At 38.1% G+C, this 19,799-nt stretch overlaps 1 protein-coding gene across 2 annotated transcripts; it reads right to left on the minus strand.

Moving 5' to 3' along the window:
• Positions 1–155: 155 nt before the first annotated feature.
• Positions 156–13,314, minus strand: LOC106908319 (dual specificity protein phosphatase CDC14AB-like). Of its 2 annotated transcripts, XM_088014600.1 has the most exons (14): positions 12,383–13,314; positions 10,599–11,942; positions 7,253–7,328; positions 7,060–7,152; positions 6,879–6,958; positions 5,697–5,763; positions 5,525–5,587; positions 5,284–5,371; positions 4,521–4,751; positions 4,306–4,444; positions 3,073–3,292; positions 2,899–2,990; positions 2,145–2,276; positions 156–2,057 (listed from the first exon to the last, which is right to left on the minus strand). In XM_088014600.1, the coding sequence occupies exons 2-14, from the start codon at positions 10,670–10,672 to the stop codon at positions 2,009–2,011; spliced, it is 1,404 nt and encodes a 467-aa protein (XP_087870726.1). In that variant the 5' UTR covers positions 10,673–11,942; positions 12,383–13,314; the 3' UTR covers positions 156–2,008. The 2 variants fall into 2 exon arrangements, with proteins under 2 accessions (XP_087870726.1, XP_014829874.2); XM_014974388.2 differs by lacking the exon at positions 12,383–13,314 and having other exon boundaries at positions 11,852–12,371.
• Between the last annotated feature and the right edge of the window lie 6,485 nt (positions 13,315–19,799).

Below are 19,799 nucleotides of genomic sequence, written 5' to 3' on the forward strand. Positions count from 1 at the left end.
ATTACTAATGTAAATTATTTTATTATAATTATTATCATAATCGTGTTTCTCAGTATTTAACCTGCTGTTCATGGTTCAGAGCTACCAAGGAAAACAGACTGATTCTAATCTCAGGTTAACTGGTGCATCTCTAATAGTTATTATCTTGTTCAGTGATTTATTAGCCAACAATGTTGAGCCAATACAGTCTTTGATTTGGTCAGCATGGTGATATAAATGAAATCTTTAATAAAAAAAAAAGTAATGTATAGCAGCCAGTCTCGAGCCTGGTTCTGTTGGACGTTTCTCTCCACTGTTGTCCTGAGCTTTTCCTCAGGAAGAGAGAGACTGTAGAAGGGACGATTCAGAGCGACCTGCTGGCTTTCTGACTGGAAACTTTTAAAAAAGTGTCACTTTATGATCAGCTGGGTCTGTTTGTTTTGTATTAGAACTGGACTGGAATAACATGCATGTTATAAAATGTAATTTTGATGGTGACATCTTCTCAGAGCATTCATTTTACAAGCATGATCACTAGAAAAGAGTATTTGTGTAGATTACAGCCTGTACAACAACTAATCACTAAATGGTATCACAGTTACAACAAATGAATTCTCACATTATGTCAGCCTTTATTCTTCATTTAAGGATCAAAACTCTGCAACACTGTCAGGAACAAACCATACATGAAGAAGATAATTTAAGAGAAAAACTACTGTTTAAATAATGTGTTCTGTAAACTCCATCAAAGGTCATCGTTGACCTCTGATCAAGCTCGCCATCATCGTAACAGTTCTGAAATCAAAATATAATTTGCATAACAAGATTAGAGATTAGCAAAAAATAACAACAACAAAAAAATAGAATTCATTTAATACTTAAAAATGTTTTGGGATAAAAATCCCCCCAAACATTTATGATGATAGAAAGTATTGGTGTTTTGTTTCGTTGAATAAAATGTGTGTTTCTTCTTATCAGGAGTTTTATCTAATGTTTGATGTCAATTCATGTTGTATGTTCTGAACTAACATGTTTCATTTATATGAAGCCTCAAATAATAAAGTTGTTTCCTGTTTCTTCATTGTCTTGGATTTTTTTTGTTGTTTTTTTTAACATCCATATGAATTTATCATTATACTCTAAGCCTGTTAATTTTAACATGAGAAAGAAAAGCTTTAAATTGGTCATCACAGTACAGGAAACAACACTGAGTTATTTTCTCCATATGCTTTTAAATTTTAAATATTAGATTTACTTCCAGTTAGAGGAGGGCATTTATCATATTGTCATATTGTATTTATTGTGATAAATTTCTTATAAGGATTTTGATTTATTGTTGCCAAAATAAATTCCAATTAATGTTTAAAAAAACAAAACTGTCTATATTGTTGGGATTATTACTTTTGCTATTTTCTCCACTGTTTGCTCAATGAGACATTCTAACAAGTGTTTTAGCATCATCCTACATAAAAAAGAAAAATCACCATCAAAAATAAGCCAAAGAAGCAAAAGGTTCCCAGCAGAACATCGGTCACTGTCTTTGTCCAGCAGGTGGCAGCATTGTGGTAATATTCAGCTGGTTAATATTCAGCTGGTTAATATTCAGCTGGTTAATATTCAGCTGGTTTGCCTCTAGCAGACGATGATGGGTGTAGTCAAAGTCTGGATGACAGCACCGTACAGAGCGGTGTCTTCAAGGTATTCTGTTTGTGCCACAAAACATGTTCTTCGTGCCTCACTTGAAAACTTCTGTCAGTTCATCTCTAAAAGGTCTGTTGTCGACATCAGCAGTTCAAAAGCAACATGTTGCTAGGTTAATATTCAGACAACCACCATCAGTTGTTCATGCTTAATACAGGGAAAATATAATTCTTAACAGTTTATTTGTTCATCGAATGTTCTCGCAAATCAATGAAGCACAGTTCAACAGCTTCATGAACACAATGTTTAAGGCCTTCCCAGACTCTGGCTGATCCAGTTTTGCGATCTGCTCACTGTCAGATCCGTAACCTTGTTCTCCCAGCTGAGTTCAGTGAATCAGTGCAGGCCTGGTGCTGATTAGACTAAGACTGAAAGGGCTGAGGGGAGAGGCATGCAGTGTCAAAGTTAGAGATGGAAAGAGAGAACAAGAAAAAATGGTGTCTGTGTCGCCCAGCATCACCCACCTCTTGATCTGTGTGACAGTGGAAGAGCTTCTTCTAAGCTTCTTAGAAGAGGATGGAGGAAGGGACAGGCTGATTTTAGGTGACATAGGGGGAGGGAGGATGGAACAGTGGGACGCCTTTGACGTGTTTGACCTGAAAGAACAGTAGAAAGAAATTTGACATCTTTATGTTTTCATGCACACTGGAGATAGGCACCAGCATTCCTGGTGACCTCGTATGTGTGTGTGTGTGTGTGTGTGTGCGCGTATGGATGGATGGAGCTAAAGATTAGGGCGATGGCAAGGAGACATTACAGACACTGATGATAAGTGTACCAGGAGAAATATGCAAAAAGCTGCTCAGCAAATATGAAGGATTTGAGTTCTGCAATACCAATTTAAATATTAATTCCAAGCACTGTGGATTGTGGTGGAGAAATACTGCTCCTTCCAGTTGGACTGCTCTAGGTAATTTTACAGGCTTCTAAATTACAGGATGTACTTCCTGTGAGGGCATTGCCAGTTGTGACAACTTCCTGTCCCTATATGAATCACCCCTCACTGCTGCCTCGAGGGGTAAGAATTAAAAGTTTGGGTCAGGGCAGTTCTTGCTCCTTGTAAGGAACTTGTTAACTGACCCAGGACGATGGAAGACACATTTATAAGCAGATGCACACTAATATTGTATTAACTTGAATTTTAAGCTTTGAGTTTGAGGAGTCTTTTTTCTTTCTCCTAAGGATAATCACATGGGACCAGCTGCTGTATGACGGTACCTGGAAGAGGAGGAAGCTGATCTTGGTGTCCGTTTTCCCTTCACTGCTCTCAGACTGTCTCCCTGGGTCAGACTGGTTTCCTTACAGTTGCTCTGCTCATATAAAAAAACAGCATTACTTTGACTATACTTCTACACTGCTTAAAAACCGATGCCAAAAACTTAAATGACTCACTTCATCCAAACTGTAGGATTTGCACAGAGTGGTTTTGATTGACAGATCATTCATGCTTGTAACCAGATGAGGCATTGCTTCTTGTTTGCCCAGTGGTACCGGGTCAGAACCAGGCAGATGGTACTGCTGCTGCTGTTGCAGCTGTCGATTGAACCTCTGCTGGGCAAGCTTCTGTTTGGAGCGATGCACGTCTCCCTGAACCCACAAGCTGTGCTGTTTCCTGCATGCACACACACACACACACACACACACACACACACACACACATATACGGGTTTATATGTATTAGCAGGACAATTTTTACACACACACACACACACACACACACACACACACACACACACACACACACAACACAATGAGTGATAAATTACTCTACCTAAAAATATAACTTAGCATCTTCTGGTGATTTTTTGGGGTTAATTGTTTCCTATCTGATGGAAACAATTAACAGTGCTGAGAAATAGATGACCTCAAGCTATATTAGTCAATGGGATGGAAATTTATTCACTTCAAATTGATAATGACATTGACAAAATGCAAAGCATTTATTAATAATTAAAGAAATAGATTATTAAGAGATAAGGGTTTGTTCAAAAACTAAAGGTTAGGACAAATATTTAAAACAACTGCACTTTAGCTAGAGGAATTTCTGTGAGGAATAATTGTTGCCAAGAGTTAAAACTGATTTCCATTCTTTAAAACAAATGTAGAAAAATAATTTGCTAAATAAATACCAGGTCTGATTATGATTGTTTATTTATATTTTCTTTTACTAATTGGTCTAAAGATACGTTGGAAATATGTTTTAGAAAAATATACTGGATGAGTCTGTTGTTGGATGTAGAAAAAAGTGAAGGTATAAATGAGCTTATGCTCACGCTTCACTTTTTTTTTACTTCATTTGTTTGCCATGATCATCAAAAGTAGAAGAAATAAATATTTTAAATATTACACTCTATTTGTAGTGAATGTATGTAATATGAGTTTCACTTTCTGACATGAGTGACAGTAAATCTTGAACTTTTCACCATATTTAAGGTTTTTTGGGCATACTTGTTCATACACTCCACATAATCCATTCATGACCATGAAAGATTTCTTGAGTTTCCCTCAGGATTTGAGTTAATACTGATCTAAAATATGACAAATTATTCTAGAAACAGGCGCCATCAAAATAAAAATTTCAAATGTAGTTTTTCTTGTTCAGCCTTAACAAAGTCTAAAGCTTACTCTTCTAAGAAGTTCTGCTGGGGACCAATGATTGACCCGGGTCGGCAGATCCTGATCCAAGCAATAGCCTCAGCTGCTGTGAACCTGAAGTGCTTCATCAGATAGCAGGCGATCAGGGTGCCTGTACGGCCCAAACCAGCTGAGATTGGAAAGTGATACATTTAGCTAATGCATGGCTCTTAAAGTGCAAGAAAAAAAATAACATCCAACCGCACCTTTACAGTGCACGGCCACAGCTCCCTCTGCGCTCTCACACACATGCAGGAAGCGTCTAACGATCAGGTCCGAGGGTGTTGAGCCGTCCATGAAGAAGAAATCATGGTGTTCAAATCCTGCATCCTCAAACCGTCGGCTCTCATACAATTTCTTGTTCAGGCGGACCACATCAGTCACGTTGTTTTGGCTGAAGAATTCAAAGTACGCCTCAGGTGCATGGAGAGGATAACCTTAAAATTCACAAGGACAAGCCAAGAAGGACCCAGTTACAGTGGATTTAAGAAATAACACTTGATGTTATTTCAGGATTTCAAAGTTGACAATTACAGACGTACTTTATCCAATCTGACTGAGCTTGAACTATTTTACAAAGACCAGGCAAACATTTCAGTCTCCAGACGTTCAAAGCTACTAGAGACAAATTCCAGAGGGTCTGCAGCTGGAATTGGCTCTGCAAAGTGTTGAGTCAGGAGACCTGAATCAATATAGTACACCAACACTTTTCAGATTTGCCTTTGCTGAAAATATTGAAAACCAAATATATTTTCCATCTTTTTCTCAGTTTTGTAGTTACTTTGTGTCACTTCAAATCCAACCAAAAGACATTGAGATGTATCTTATTTCATGATGAAAGATGAAGAAAGACAAGAAATCGTCCTGACTTATAAAGGCGTAATGATTCCATTAGCTTAGCAAGGCAAACCAAGGAAGACTGTTTCCTCCTTTGAAATTCCCTGCAGTCATGAGAAGTCGTCGACTCACCGTTCTCCACCCTGTTTCGAGCATGAGGGCTGCTGAAAGCCAGAATTTTTCCTGGGATGATCCAGTTCATGTCTCCATTTTCAACTCGCTGAAGTCAGACACAGCAAAAAATGGAAGTTACTGAATAATGTGCATCAACTATTCACACAGATATCAAAACCCTTTATAGTTTTGCTGACAATTACTATCAAGGAATAAATCCAAATCAAACTTAAGGGTTGCCACAGCTAATCACTTTTACCTCGTAGTGTTCATATTCCTCAGAACTAAAAGTTTCAAAATCCAGGAAGCAGTGCTGCAATGCCTGCAAGAGAGAAACGTAATAACAATGTTCACAAGAACCAGAGAAGCCAACTGTCACTCCAGGGAGGGAGGAGATGGAAACATGAGGAGAGGCGAGCTGTGCACACTACCTTACGTATTCCCTGTAAGCAGTCCAGGACAGTGAGGCTGAAGGTGCTCTCTGCCACCGCCGCGTCCCTGTGGGACACGTAGACGTTAGTAGTGCAGATGGAACTTCTGCATAGCATGACATTAAATAATGTTATTATCAGATCACTGCTACAATATGTTTATGTACGTATGTACAATATGTCATGCAATGTGCTAATGCTAGGGCATTAGCACATTGCATGACAAAAATCTGTTGCAGTTTTCACACAAGAAGGTTTTCATTGCAGATAAAAATGTATATTTCTGTTACTGCATCAGGTGAGCAGAAAGGTCATACTGAACTGTAAGATAAACTAAAAGTCTATTTCACAGTTTTTTAATGAATCTGCCCTTCAACTGACCATCTATAGCTTAAAATATTTAACATAGAAAAATGTGAAGTAGATAACAGGGATGATTTAAGTTTCTGTCTTTGTGGTTTTATTACTAGATCTTGCCATTTGAGCTTAGTTTATTCCATTCTGGTAGTTTCTTTGCGCATTTATTCTTCTCCATGCATCTGGACTTATTTCTTTAAATCACTTATTTATTGTTAGTTCCAGGTTTTCCCCTTCAGTTCTCTAGTTTCCTTTCCACAGGTTCTCCTTCCTTAGTTCATTGTTCTCCTTTTCCTCAGCCAGCTGTGATCCGTCTCCTGTCTGCGCTCTCAGCTGCTTCCATTCACCTCTGACTGGTTTCTTTGTCCCCCTGAGGATTTGGCTCTTCTGATCATTCCATTCCTCGCTGTCTCCTCCCGCTTTTCTCCGTGATTTTCTCCTTTGTCCCTGAGTTACAGCTGGTTTACTTTCTCTGCTGTTTTTACCTGCTTTGTTGTTACAGTTTTAACATTTTTTCAATAAACATCATTCAGTAATGTTTGTCAGGGGCAACAACAAGGCAACAGCAGCAACTTTACCACCATGGAGATTCTGATTTGTGTCAGCCACATTTGTGAAATACAGAAAAATGAACCTTTTTCCCCCAAATCATTGGAAGCAGCATGATCATCCAGGGTCCTGAATTGGATCTAGTGTTACATGCTTGGTTCAGATGAGCCACTGGTGTAAAGTAACTAATTAACTGGTTAGATTTCCAAGTACCTAGATTTTCTTTTTGTCAACAAGCAGAAAGCTGCTAACTGGTGCATGTTTGTGGGTTTGTACCTGAATGGCAGGTAGGGAGTATTATTTCCTGAGATCAGAGTTCTGTAGGCTTCATCTGGACTCCTTTTCAAATAGATAACCTACAGAGTAAAAGTTAAACTGGGTTAGTAGCAGTGAGCAACTAAACAAAGAAATATACTGATTAAGTGATGAATGAGGGGGAACATGAAATGATATTTACAGAGTAGGCAGCAATGAGAAAAGCAGCGTTGGCTCTCTTCTTTTGGTCATAGCTGGTGAAGTGAACCAGTTTCTTTCTAGACATTGTGAAGGACTAGCCAGACAAAAAACAGCAAAGGAACAAAAAATCACCAACAGATAAATAATAAAGGTGAAGGAACAAAATTTTAATTGGTTAAAACTTTCAGTATTACCTTGAGCTTCTTGTTGAGTTTGCAGCAGTATTTGTAGAGCATTACGAGATTTAGGGGCCCAAAGTCTGCATAGAAACTAGAGCATACAGTGTTATGTAATTCAATTAGGCTGTTTTTAGTTATCAAACGGTAAAAAAAAAAAAATCAAACAACTTATGTAACAATGAGATATAGTGTATCAGAATGTAAAAATGGATCACTTAAAATCCAACATGGCTGACATTTATTTTGACATTATTAAATGTTAATATTAAATGTTTATTAATGTTATGCCTTTTTTCTTTAGTTATTAACCATAACCCTATGATGATGATAATAATAGTAATCCATTTTATTTATAAAGCCCTTTATATCTCCAATTGAAATCTCAAAGTAAGTAAAGTTTATCCATAAAATGCTTTTCACAGACATGAAATCACAAAGCACTGTACAATAAAAATCAATTTGAAACCATACAAAACATAAAACCAACATAATAAACACAATAAAATCAAGAGTTAAATACCTGGGAAAATAGAAATGTTTTTAGTTGCTTTTTAAAAACCTCCACAGAGTCAGAAAAACGGAGCTGCAAGGGCCAGCTGTTCCATAGCCTTGGGGCCACCAACTGGCCCGGTCCCCTTTAGTTTTTAACAGTGTTGGTGGAACAACCAGGAGATTCAGACTTGAGAACAAAGACCACGAGCAGCAGAATACTTAGTTACAAACTGAAAGATAATCAGGAGAGGCCATGTAATGCTCTGTATGTCAGCACACGTACTTTAAAACTAATTCTAAAATCAACTGGGAGCCAGAGCAGTGAATATAGAACAGGAAAGATACGACAGAATTTACTGGATTTGGTGAGAAATCTGGCTGCTGCATTCTGTATTGACTGCAGTCGTGGAATTGAGGATTTATCCAGGCTGTTAAAAAAGTCCTTACAGTAGTCCAGACGAGATGACATGAAAGCATGAATGATTTCCTCCAAGTCAACTCTGGAGATCATTCGTCTAATCTTAGAAATATTTCTTAAATGAAAGAAACAAGAACAAGAAACGGCCTTAATGTGTGAGTCGAAACCTAATGATGAGACAAATGTGACACCTAGATTTTTAACCTGTGATTTTACTGGAGAGAAGGATGCAATTTTTCTGGCTGATATTTTTATGCAAATAACTGTGAGCAATAATCAAAGTTTCTGTCTTACTGGTGTTTAGAACCAGAGAGTTACTGGAGAGCCAGCCACTGATACGGGACAAATATTGGACCAGGATGGCCAACCTGTCCAGTTGATGCAGTCTAAATGAAAAATACAACTGAATTTCATCAGCATAAATGTGGTAAGAAATATCTGAAAAAGACTGAATAATGCCAGCAAGTGAAATAATATAAAAGAAAAACAAAGTGGACCCAAACTGCTGATGGCAGGCTACTGGATTGTAGCAGCAGCTGCCCTGGGGCAGGCTGACAGAAGTGAGGCTGCAACTTTTTGTGCCATCAGCCCTTCTGACCAACACCAGCAGGCAAGTATCTTTCCCAGGGACACAAACGACGAGGGCTGGCGGACCATGAATTGAACCGATGATCCACCAATTACTAACCATTCCACCCTTCACAGTCTGGTTCCAACTGTTGAGTTTTTTTTAAGAGGCATCTATATACAGACTTCTCTATTTCAGCAATCAGCCTCTTAGTACTAGCTCCTCTCTTTTCAGTCACTCCTTGCTGGTTTATTCCATTACTACTCCATTCTGCTCCCCCAGGTGACTCCTCATGTTTTCCGGTTTGCTTTCCTTTGAATTATGTTTTCTGTCTCACTTCGGCTTTCTGTAAAATTTTTGTAAGTTGTTGTTCATACTTGTTTCAATAAATACTTTTTCATTGTCAACTCCTCTTCTCCACCGTTCTGCATTTGAGTCCTCAACCAACCATCACTAATCATGACGTGGATCTGATGATGAGAGGAGAGCAGCAGCTGAGCGGAGCTGCTCAGTCAGTCATGTTCAGCAACCAGCCAGAGCCAAAAGGCAAAAAAAGGTGGCAGTTTTCTTCCAAACAAGCTGTGTATATTAAGTAGCTATGGTGCTACATGCAGATAATGTTAGCTAAATGACTAGTTAATTCAAGTCAAGTCCAAGTAAACTATAATAAAAAAATCAAAAATTATTATAATTATAATCCTGGTCAGGACATGGTGATAGTTGTAACAATTATGGAAAAATTTTTTTTGGAAAAGTTACATGTAACTTTTTCATACAGTAATTAAACTGTAGCTTTAATGTAGCTTAATCAGTTTTGGATTTTCTATTAGACCAGCCTGATAGAAATTCACTACTAATGAACTTAGTCTGAACTCTTTACTGCTGTAACAGCATTAAATAAATGGATCCACCATAATGTGACAGAAGTGTGCAGAGCACCGTTTCCAGAGTCAGTTGCAGTTTTAAGAGGAAAAACTTTGCTTTGCTTGAACCTTGAACTTGATGTGCTGACTCCACATCCTGTAGCAAAGGAAGGACACTCTGCCCTCTGCTGGACGGGATCAGCAGACCAACCATACTGGTCTCTGCTAGTCTTGCATGATTCCAGTGCTGATATTCAAACTTTAAGAGAGACTGAAAGAGGGGATCTCTTTGTGACCTCAGTTGTTATTGATACAACAGGTATGATTCATTCGATGTTGATGAAAAGCTTTAAATTCTACAGTATTTAACCTCTTATTTGTTTCTGTATCAGATTTATTTTATTGACATATTTATAGTCATTCTGTTAATAATGGTGGTTTGAAGTAAAATATTCTTAAGTATGAATTTGGTACTTATGGCTAGAATAATGGCACTTTGTGTTTATTTGATCATTTCCACTTTGATGTCTGACGATGATGACATTTAAAGTGCCAGAGACGTGAAGCCTGGTGGTGTCTGCTTACATGATTAAGTGTCTGGTCTGAACGCCATCATGGAGATTGTTCTAAATCTCTGCATCAGTCGGTGCGCTGATCTCATCTTGGCCTATATCTTACCATGGAGCCATAAGCACAAGCTAACCACGATCATGAATGAGGTCACAAACATAAACTAATGTGGATTCCTCCCCTCAAAATGACATATGCACATTACAGAGCCTAACCATAAAAAGATTTCTCTATTGGGTTACATGAAAAAGGATTGTAGTGAAAAACACCTTGGTGATCTGGTTTATCTATGAATACAAATCTGGAATTATAATCACACACTGATTAAAGCCCCTAAGCTAGAAAAGGGCACTTCCACCAAACTGCTCATTATCATCAAAATATGCTAATTTTATGAAAAAGGAAATCTCCCTGATCAGATTTAAAATACTTTCAAAAATATACAAATACCTGCAGAACGTCAACTCATGAAAGTGGCTGTTGGAAGGTGAGGGAGTCATATAGGTCTGAAGTCTCCGGCTCATTTTGCATGGCTCACTGCTTTGTGCCACACTTTGTCAGAGAATCATTATCAGTGAGTTTAAATCTGTCAGGATTCTGAGCATCTACAGCACATGTCAAACTCATGGCACCATGGCTATTTATGTGGTCCTCTAGACTATGATTGGCTTAAATTACCCCAACGTGGGGTCCACTCACACGATTGGCTGAAACAAGGAAGATATCTCATTGGTTGTATTGAGCCTTGGCAGGGGAGCCTAAACATTCCCAGACAAATGCAGTGAAGTCTGCAGACCAGAAGCAGTTTGTAAATCAAATATATCAGAAATATAAGTGTGAATCTTTCTGAGAATTTGTAAATATTGAGACTGTTTCAGCTTCATATTTCAGTGTTTATCCCCAGACTGCCTTTTGGAGAAAATAATTATTTTCTTTTAGTTTATATAGTCATCGTCATAACTATGACAGAAAAATATGGTTTTAAATCACTGTTTGTTACTAAATAAGAAAAATAAGTGTCAACTGTAAGGAAAGGTGAATCAAAATTAAATTGTTCAAGATCTTGAAAGCAGTTATTAAAACAGTAATAGATATGATTTCAGAAGTCTTAATATTGTCACCTTCCTAAACAAAATAGCCTACATTATTTTTTTGTATTGTTTTTTTTTATTTTTTATTTGTTTTGCCTAAAATATAATTTGGAAAGAAACAGGTGGAGATTTGTTTTTGTTTCTTTTATGCAAAAAGAAAATATTTAGGCCAATATTTGAGGAAGGTGACAATATGAATCTTTTTAGACGTTTAAGATCCAGTGATGAGTCTGAATAACATCAGAGACGTGTGACCTGTGGCTCAACTCCGCTCACATGCATGCTTGGTCAACTGGAGACTACAACTAGTTCTGAGTTCCTGTGAGTGTGTGTGTGTGTGTGTGTGTGTGTGTGTGTGTGTGTGTGTGTGTGTGTGTGTGTGTGTGTGTTAACTTGTATTTTTCTGTTTGGTCTGACCTTGTAATACCCCTGGTTTCTTCTCTAGCTGTTCTTTAAAACCAACACAACAAACATAGATTGTCTTAACAAGGCCACTTCGTTTGACATAGTTTCTTCCAGGCTGTTTGCACCAACAGTCTGACGGTCTCAGGTCAGGTTGTGTGAACAGGTGAGAGTAAAGCCGGGCTCAGAGGCTGCAGCAGGGTGGCTCACCTCTCATAGATGAACTCTTCATCAGTGCTGAAGAAGTGTGTGTTCGCAGTATTCTTTGGTTTGACACGAAGAGTAGCAAAGTACAGCCGATCTGCAGGGGACAGGACACACACACACACACACATGCAGACAGAGGATTTCATTATTATGACAGTTGTGGACTGGACTCAGGCAGCTCTGACTCCATGTCCCAGCAGCCCCTGCGGTGGTGTGTTGGTCTGGGTCTCATCACCTTCAGACAAACAAAATGCACTTCCAGCTGATTTCTCAGTTGACTAAAACTTAGATCAGTGGTTCTTAACCTGGGTTCGGTCGAACCCCAGGGGTTCGGCGGAGCCTCTGCCGCGGAGGTAAAGACACACTGTGTAAAGTCGTGATGACGCCCCGCTTCGCCATCACTTGCTGCAGAGGATCACGTTACATTGCTGAGCCAATCAGAGCTGCGGAGGAGCACTGATTGGAGGAGTTCCTCTCAGCATAGATCTGAATTTGTGTCTTTAATTACTTCAGCAAAACTCAGTTTTTTTTTACCAAATTCTGTAGCTTTCGGTGTACTTCTAAATCTGCTCCTCAGTCACATCTTCTCGGGGTTGCTACTGCCTCTAGTGGCGTGGGGGTGGTAACACAACTAATAAATTACATTACTAAATCAGAATACCGCAAAGTTTTTATTTATTATGAATTTTTATTTCTCTTAAGAAAGTAGAGCTAATTAAATGATCTAAACAAGACCTTAAAGTGGTTCCAGTTTCTTTCAATGGCCAACCTGTTGAAACTGTGGCAAATTTTAAATACCTTGGCTCGTTCCTGGACAGTCAGCTCAACTGTGCTGAAAACACTGACTATATTTTGAAGAACTGTTCTCAGAGACTCTACCTTTTAAGAAGACTTAGTGATCTTGGGGTGACCCAACTAGACTCTAGTTGGATCACCAACTAGAATCATATTTTATTTATCACCACAGAAGGGTTCAGTGAATGCGCATATGAAACTGGTGGGTTCGGAACCTCAAAAAAGGTTAAGAACCACTGACTTAGAGTTTATATTTTAAGCTCAAGAATTCTTAAGACAGGATCAGTGCTTGGATTAGATAACTCCAACTTCTCCCACCGACTGACTAACATGGCAGCATGCCTCCAAAACTTTTCACCTTAAAATACAATATTTATCTAACCTCAGTCCAAGGGCAACTGAAATTATGTTGAAAATAAAATTATTCATACTTTGAAAAATCAAAAGCTGTAAACAGGAACCCAACTGAAGAAGAAGAAGAAGAAGAAGAAGAAGAAGAAGAAGAAGAAGAAGAAGAAGAAGAAGAAGAAGAAGAAGAAGAAGAAGAAGAAGAAACACTTTTTCTTTTAAATGAAGCTGTCAGGAAAATTATTTCTGGTTTGTTATTTCAAAAATAAAAATGATAATTATTTTTAAATATTTTGTACACTTTACTGCCTTAACTGTCACCCTCAAAACACTAACAAGTCAACGAGTCCATGACACCAGTGTTTGTGTTTAATAATCATAATATACCAAAGATAAATGCCCATTATTTTGTTTAAGAATTGATCAACACCAACATTTAAATAATTTTCTTTAAATAATCAGTGGCCCCCACAAAGAGCAGCCCGGGGATCAGCCATATGAACGTGATGGGCCCCTCAGAGTCCCTATCTGATCCAGGTCTCATGCATTTTTTAAGATAAATTTCAGAAAGTAAAGGCTGACCTTTAAGGAGTTGTAACATGTTTTTGTCTATGATTTTTTAAGCAATTTCCAGCCCATAGTCTGTAAATATTACAGCATTGAATAAAACATTGGAACTTGTGAAAATTCTCCTAAAAGGAATTACAGAAAATGAAAAGTGGTCACCTTAAAATTGAATGATTGACTATTATGCAGCTCCATATTTTTTTTTTTTTTTTTTTTTACTAATATCTAAATCTAATAAGAATAAACAAGTAGCGTTTACTGTCATATTCATTCATAAATGATAAATGTTCTGGTGGAATGTCCTATTCTTCCAGAAAAGTTCCAGTGACAAACAACTAGTTCTAAGTATATCAAAAGGTAATATATGTAATATATGTTAGTAACTGTGTGTGCAGCTTAAAACAGATGCAGGTTGTATTACTATTGCTGAAATATGATGGATGTGAGGTTTATGCCTTGAATAATTATTATTTGATACAAAATGAATACTCTTGCTGAACTTACCTTTGATAAATTCTGCCTGTTCGTATTCCTCTGCCATTTGACCAGTGAGGTTGAAGTGTTGCTTTCAGTGGATTCTGACCAAGCCTCTGTTTCACTGTAAAATAAAACGGATTATTTCTGGGTCTGATTTAGCTGATATGACACCACTTGTAATGTGTCCAAAAGCCTGGGCGTCCACAGGGGAGGAGCATGATCCGTTATCCCACTGCGTTATCTCTGTCTGGATCCAGTACTGACACTACTGACTGTAGCAACTCCTGAAGTTGGTTTTAGTTTGGTTCCTTCTGTTCAGCTCAAATGAAGAAAGTCAGAACTTCAGGATTCTGTCTTCTCTCCAGTTTCCTACAGCTGAAAGGCTTTCCAGAACGTTCCATCAAGCTGTCCACACACTGAGGAAACGCTAATCTCTCTGCTGATCTGCACTGCTAGGACACACACACTCACACATCACACACACATTCACACACACTGACATGCAAGTTCCCAGAGCCCAGCAGGGCTGGGTAGGTGAACAGTTTAAGCATGCTTTTGCAGTAATCCCTTTTCCTTTATGTAATAGCTGATATTAATTCTTTCATAACATTGTTTCTACATTTGTGCATCACTAAGCAACCTCTGATAACTTCCAGTCTCAGACTGGTTCAGCTGGCCTGGGGCGTTTTTCTTCTGTCACCTGAGGGTGCCAACAGTCTGAGCTCCATAGCTGTGAGCTTCACATGGGGCTAGCTCAGTCACAAGTGTTCATGGTGATTACAGAGGTTTTTTTTTCTAGGTTATCCAACTAAACATTTCAAAATCCAGCGTTTGCTTAGGCTGTCAAAACAATTTGAGATGTATGTAAGCCTGTTGCAATAAGAAATAAATCAAAAATCCACATTATAAATTAAAATGAGTTCAATACTCATAAAAGTCCTAGCTGAGAGTTTGGATGTTTTACCTGTCTTATGTCTAGTCTAAAATTTTGTTTGCAGAGACTTCATAATCCATTATGTTTATGGTTTTGGTGGTGTTTATCAGCTCGCTAATGAGGCAATGAAGCCTTCAAACTGCTTCATCACGTAGAAACCAAACACCATGAGCATAAGCAACAACTCGGGTGTCATTGTCTCCATCACTCCCAGATGGGACCGTCTCGTTGCAGAGAAACAAGCTCAGGGCTCCGTTAGTCATCATCGTGAGTTAAAATTTTCACGATCTGTATCTTATTTTGAAGGGATATGTAAATGTTACCATAGCGACCAGAGTCAGAGCGTTTGGGCAGTGGTCGAGAGGAGATGAGTAGAGCTTGTGAGTCTTAAGTCTGGTTTAGACGGCAAGATTTAAGAACTGTCGGCCGATTCTCCAAACCTTTGTGACCACAGAGCTGATAAAAGTACAACAGGTTCGATCGGTTCATGTTCAGCCACACGGCAGGAGCAACAAACCACACGAACCGATTCCAGTCACGAACATCCCGATTCCAGAGGATAATCCAGAAAAATCTCCAATAATTTTACTGCACACCCCCTTGACCGGTCCGTGGTAGTAAAAATGTTGAGGACCACTTCTAGTTCACAGCAGCACGTCACACACGGGGAGCAACGAACAGTAAAATACTTTTTCCACGACAGCAGACAGCAACAAGAGTTGAACAGTTTCAACTTTCTTGTGTTGGGTCTTTAGCCAACGTTGTGCACATCTAGTTTACTAGCCCGCAATTTCATGTGCACGAATTACACCAGTCTTCGCTGACTGGATGACAACAATTGAGTGTTGGCTCATCAAATGTAGAGGAACATTTTTAAGCCAGCATAGTTGGTTTGAGATAACAAAACATTTTTTGAGAATGTGCATGTCATGTTTGATATGGGCTTCATGGGCAGTTGCCTTGGTGGTATCATAAAAGGGTGGGGCAGGGCTGTGCAGAGACCACTAAAGAGGCAGGTGCTCAAAAAAACGAAAAAACAAAAAACGAACAAAAAAACAAATACATTTAGTACATGCTATGTGTCAGAGGGATTAGGAAATACTAATAACAACAACAACAAAAAAAAAACCCAAAAGGGCACTTGAGGGCAAGGAGCAAAAGGGGCAGGTGCTCAAGCACCTCTATACCCCCACTGCATGTGCCTGAGGTGGGGCATCCAAGAACTAGAAAATTAAATAGATCTAATAAAATAGATCTTATCTATCAGTTGACTCCTGAACAAGTTTGGTACCAACTTGGAGTAAATTTCTCTTAGTTGCCATTGAGTATGGGAGACTACAAGTGAAAGATAATTGTTTGGATTTTAAATTGCTGGCACAGCAAGAGAAGCTTGCACAATTGTGTACATATTTATATTTCAATCTTATAAAGTTAGGCATAGTGATTAATTGTGATTAATCAGCCAATGCCAGATTCTGCTATGGGCGACGTGGCCAACCGCCCAGGGCGGCATCTTGTGGGGGGTTACTGTCCCAGATACTCCAATTGTCTGTGTCTCACTGTAACTTCCATCCTTCTTTCCATAGACTAATGGATGGAAGACATAGTGAGATATTTCCATCTCACTGTATCCTTAGGTCTACAGATGGAGGCACAGAAGGTACACAAGGTGTCTCTGTCTGCAAACATAGTATATGGATAGAGACAGAGGAATGTATCTGTGTATGGAATTGGACTATTTCAGTAATGCTTTTACAAAACATATTTGGTAGTTCACAGGCATTTAATCTAAAAATGTGATATGTACTTAAATAAACAAAAAGGGTGTTTAGAAAAGTCTCCCATCTGTTTCTAGGTGATTCATAGGCCTCAATCCAGAAAGAAGAACAAAAGCTGCAAACGGAAAAATGACATGAAAACCAACAGGACAACTTATGCAAAACACTTGGACAGCAGTGAACCCGTGTGTCTCCATTCTCCTCCTTCATGGATTTCTAGTGGAACTTTTAATATGGTAAAATTACACATTTACACATAATCACTTCTCTTACTCCATCTCTCTCCCTGTCTGTCTTTTTCTCTGCCTGTCTCTCTGTATCTGTCCTGTCCACTTCTAACAGACAGACAGGAGGACAGCTACAATGAAGGAAGGTCATAGAGAGTGCCTGTCCACTAAATCTTTCCTTTTCATCTTGTCTGTCTTTAACTGACATAAATGCAGTTTAATGTGCTGTTTATATCGTGTATTAAAACATGTTTTTCTTTCGTTATTTTCTAGCAACCCGTTGATGATTTCTGGAGAAGTTCAGGACTGAGTCCAACTCAGAACTCATCCATGTTGGTTTTGTTTGGTTGTTCACCAAGTCTTAAACTTGCCCAAATGTTTAAGATGTGCTGTTGGGGTTCAAATAAAGTAACTTCAATATTTGACACTGCTGGATCCCTTCCTTCCTGTAATTTTTACGGTAAAGAAATTACAGTAATTTTACAGTAACCTTTCCGTAATTTTTTTTTTACAATAACCTTACTGTAATTCTGTTACAGTTTTACTGTGATTTTATTGTAGGGTTACTATAATTTTCTTACAATTTTTCCTTCCCTTCAAAGGAAGAAAACGACAAACATTTAGAAGTTTGACTGCAAGTTTTACATGAAAAGCTGCTAAAACATTGTTTTATGACTTTGACATGCAGTTTGCTTGGAAACTTTTACGTTTGGCCACTTTTGTTTTAATAAAGATTATTTAATTAATTGTATTTAATGTAATATAACCATGAGGGTAAATGTATCAGTTATGTTTTTAGATCAGAGTATTTTTCACTTTGGTTGCAATACTTTGACTCTATGTAACAATCAAAAGTTGCTGCTGCAAAATACTATATTATGTTTTTCTTCAGTTTGTCAGATTTAAATTGACAATAAAATAAAACAATTTTAAAATATATATGTATATTTTTTAAATTAGAAAAATAAAACACTTTTGAGAGTTTGGTAAATTAAGTTGCAATTTCACATCTAAACTTTTAAAAGCTAGCAAAGTATGCAGTTTTATGAACTACTGTAAAATGACAACTCTTTGTAATTCTTCTACAGGACTATTGTAATTTTATTATGATAAAAATGTGATGAAATCACAGTAACCATGTTATATAATCACTGTGCTATTTTAAAGAAATTACAGTATCAAATTACAGTAAGATAGTAATAAAAATTACAGTAAAACTGCAATAAAATTACAGTGGAATTATAATAAAATTACAATAACCCTACAATAAAATCACAGTAAAACTGTAACAGAATTACAGTAAGGTTATTGTAAAAAAAATTACAGCAAGGTTATTGTAAAGTTACTGTAATTAATTTACTGTAAAAAATTACAGTAACTGACTGGCAACCCTGCTGCCAGTCAGTTACTGTAAATTCTTCAGTGACTTTTTTAACAGTGTAATTTACACAAACTCTTAGATAGAGGTCAGAAATATGAATTATGACCATCCTAACCCTGAAAAAAGAGATTAAAAAAAGAAAAAAAGAGACAGAAATTCATAATAAAATGCACAAAATAAATCCAAGACTGATAATGACACTGAGTGTTTGTGAGCTTCTGACCAGCACTGTATTTAATGCTAAAGTCTAACACTCGTAGTCAGACATAGATGTTCCTCCATGGGACACAGCCCTATTTCTGGTCTTAGCTGCTCCAGTTAGCCAATTAGACATAAGATTATACCCAGGAAGGGAGGGAATGAGCTGAGGACACCAGAGGACACCTGTCCAAGAGTGGAAAGTGGAAAGTGAGAATAAGACAATCTTTATTGAGCCCAACAATAGGGCACATGGTCTCTTAGCTCTGCCACACTGCTGCTTGTCTCACCAATGAAAACTTTTTTCAGTGTTTCATTCCACACACAGAGGAGTATTGGGACAATGCTATCATCAGCAGGAAACTGAAGTCTTCATGGAAAAGACTGCCCTCTAGTGTCCATTTAGATGATGAAGTGGGTTTTGACTTGACTCACTGTCTGGTGCTTTAAAGCAGTGGTCCCTAACCCCCGGGCTGCGGACCGGCACCGGTCCGTGGACCAATCGGTACCGGGGCGCGGAAGTAATAATAAAATATTTCTGTTTTATGTATTATTTGAGTCTGGAGGATCTTTTATTTTGAAAATCCTTTAACTGGATTCTCTTGGTTATGTCTTGCGCGCCAACACTGAGCCCACAAGCAGCAAAATGAGTAAGAAACAGATCAGATGTCTTTGGAAAGTTTCTTTGCTAAGGGGAAAAGGCCCAGAGAAGAGACAGGAGGATGGATTTATCCCGGACCGGTAGGTGAGTCAAACATTACAAGCCGCTCTGCGTAACATGCGGCGACCGGCTGCTAATGAGGCAATGAAGCTTCAAACTGCTTCGCCACGTAGAGACCAAGCAGGCTGAGGATATAAGCAACACTTCGGGTGTCATTGCCTCCATCACTCCCAGATGGGACCGTCTGGTTGCAGAGAAACAAGCTCAGGGCTCAGAAAATCTAGTAAAACCTCCAACATAGCATACATGAATTTAGAATAACCAAACACAAATGACAATGTAGAAGCAGTAGTGATAGTTTGTGGACTCGTTTTAGGCGATAAAATACCAAGCAAAAATAAAAGTCTTTGGAGAAAAGACAGCGGGAGCCGAACACCCCGCTCTGTTTGGAGGTGAGTTATGTTTTTTTGTAGTTAACATTTTTAACTGAATAAACATAACCACATATAATAAACATATATAATAATGACCTTTAATAATAAATATTTCCATATTATATAAGCATATTTTACAATTATTAGTCTC

The sequence above is a fragment of the Poecilia mexicana genome, unplaced genomic scaffold (assembly GCF_051168715.1).
Source record: "Poecilia mexicana isolate PSO_F unplaced genomic scaffold, ASM5116871v1 scaffold_17, whole genome shotgun sequence".
Lineage (NCBI taxonomy): Eukaryota > Metazoa > Chordata > Actinopteri > Cyprinodontiformes > Poeciliidae > Poecilia > Poecilia mexicana.

What these genes read in the sequence shown, in the direction of transcription:
- LOC106908319 (XM_014974388.2), bottom strand. Translation starts at nt 11,994, where the DNA reads ATGAAATCCTCTGTCTGCATGTGTGTGTGTGTGTGTGTCCTGTCCCCT. An exon ending in AACTCAACAAGAAGCTCAAG is followed by an intron (nt 7,153 to 7,252) that starts GTAATACTGAAA and finishes TTGTCTGGCTAG; the next exon opens with TCCTTCACAATGTCTAGAAA. An exon ending in ACTGTCACACAGATCAAGAG is followed by an intron (nt 2,058 to 2,144) that starts GTGGGTGATGCT and finishes CTCTCCCCTCAG; the next exon opens with CCCTTTCAGTCTTAGTCTAA.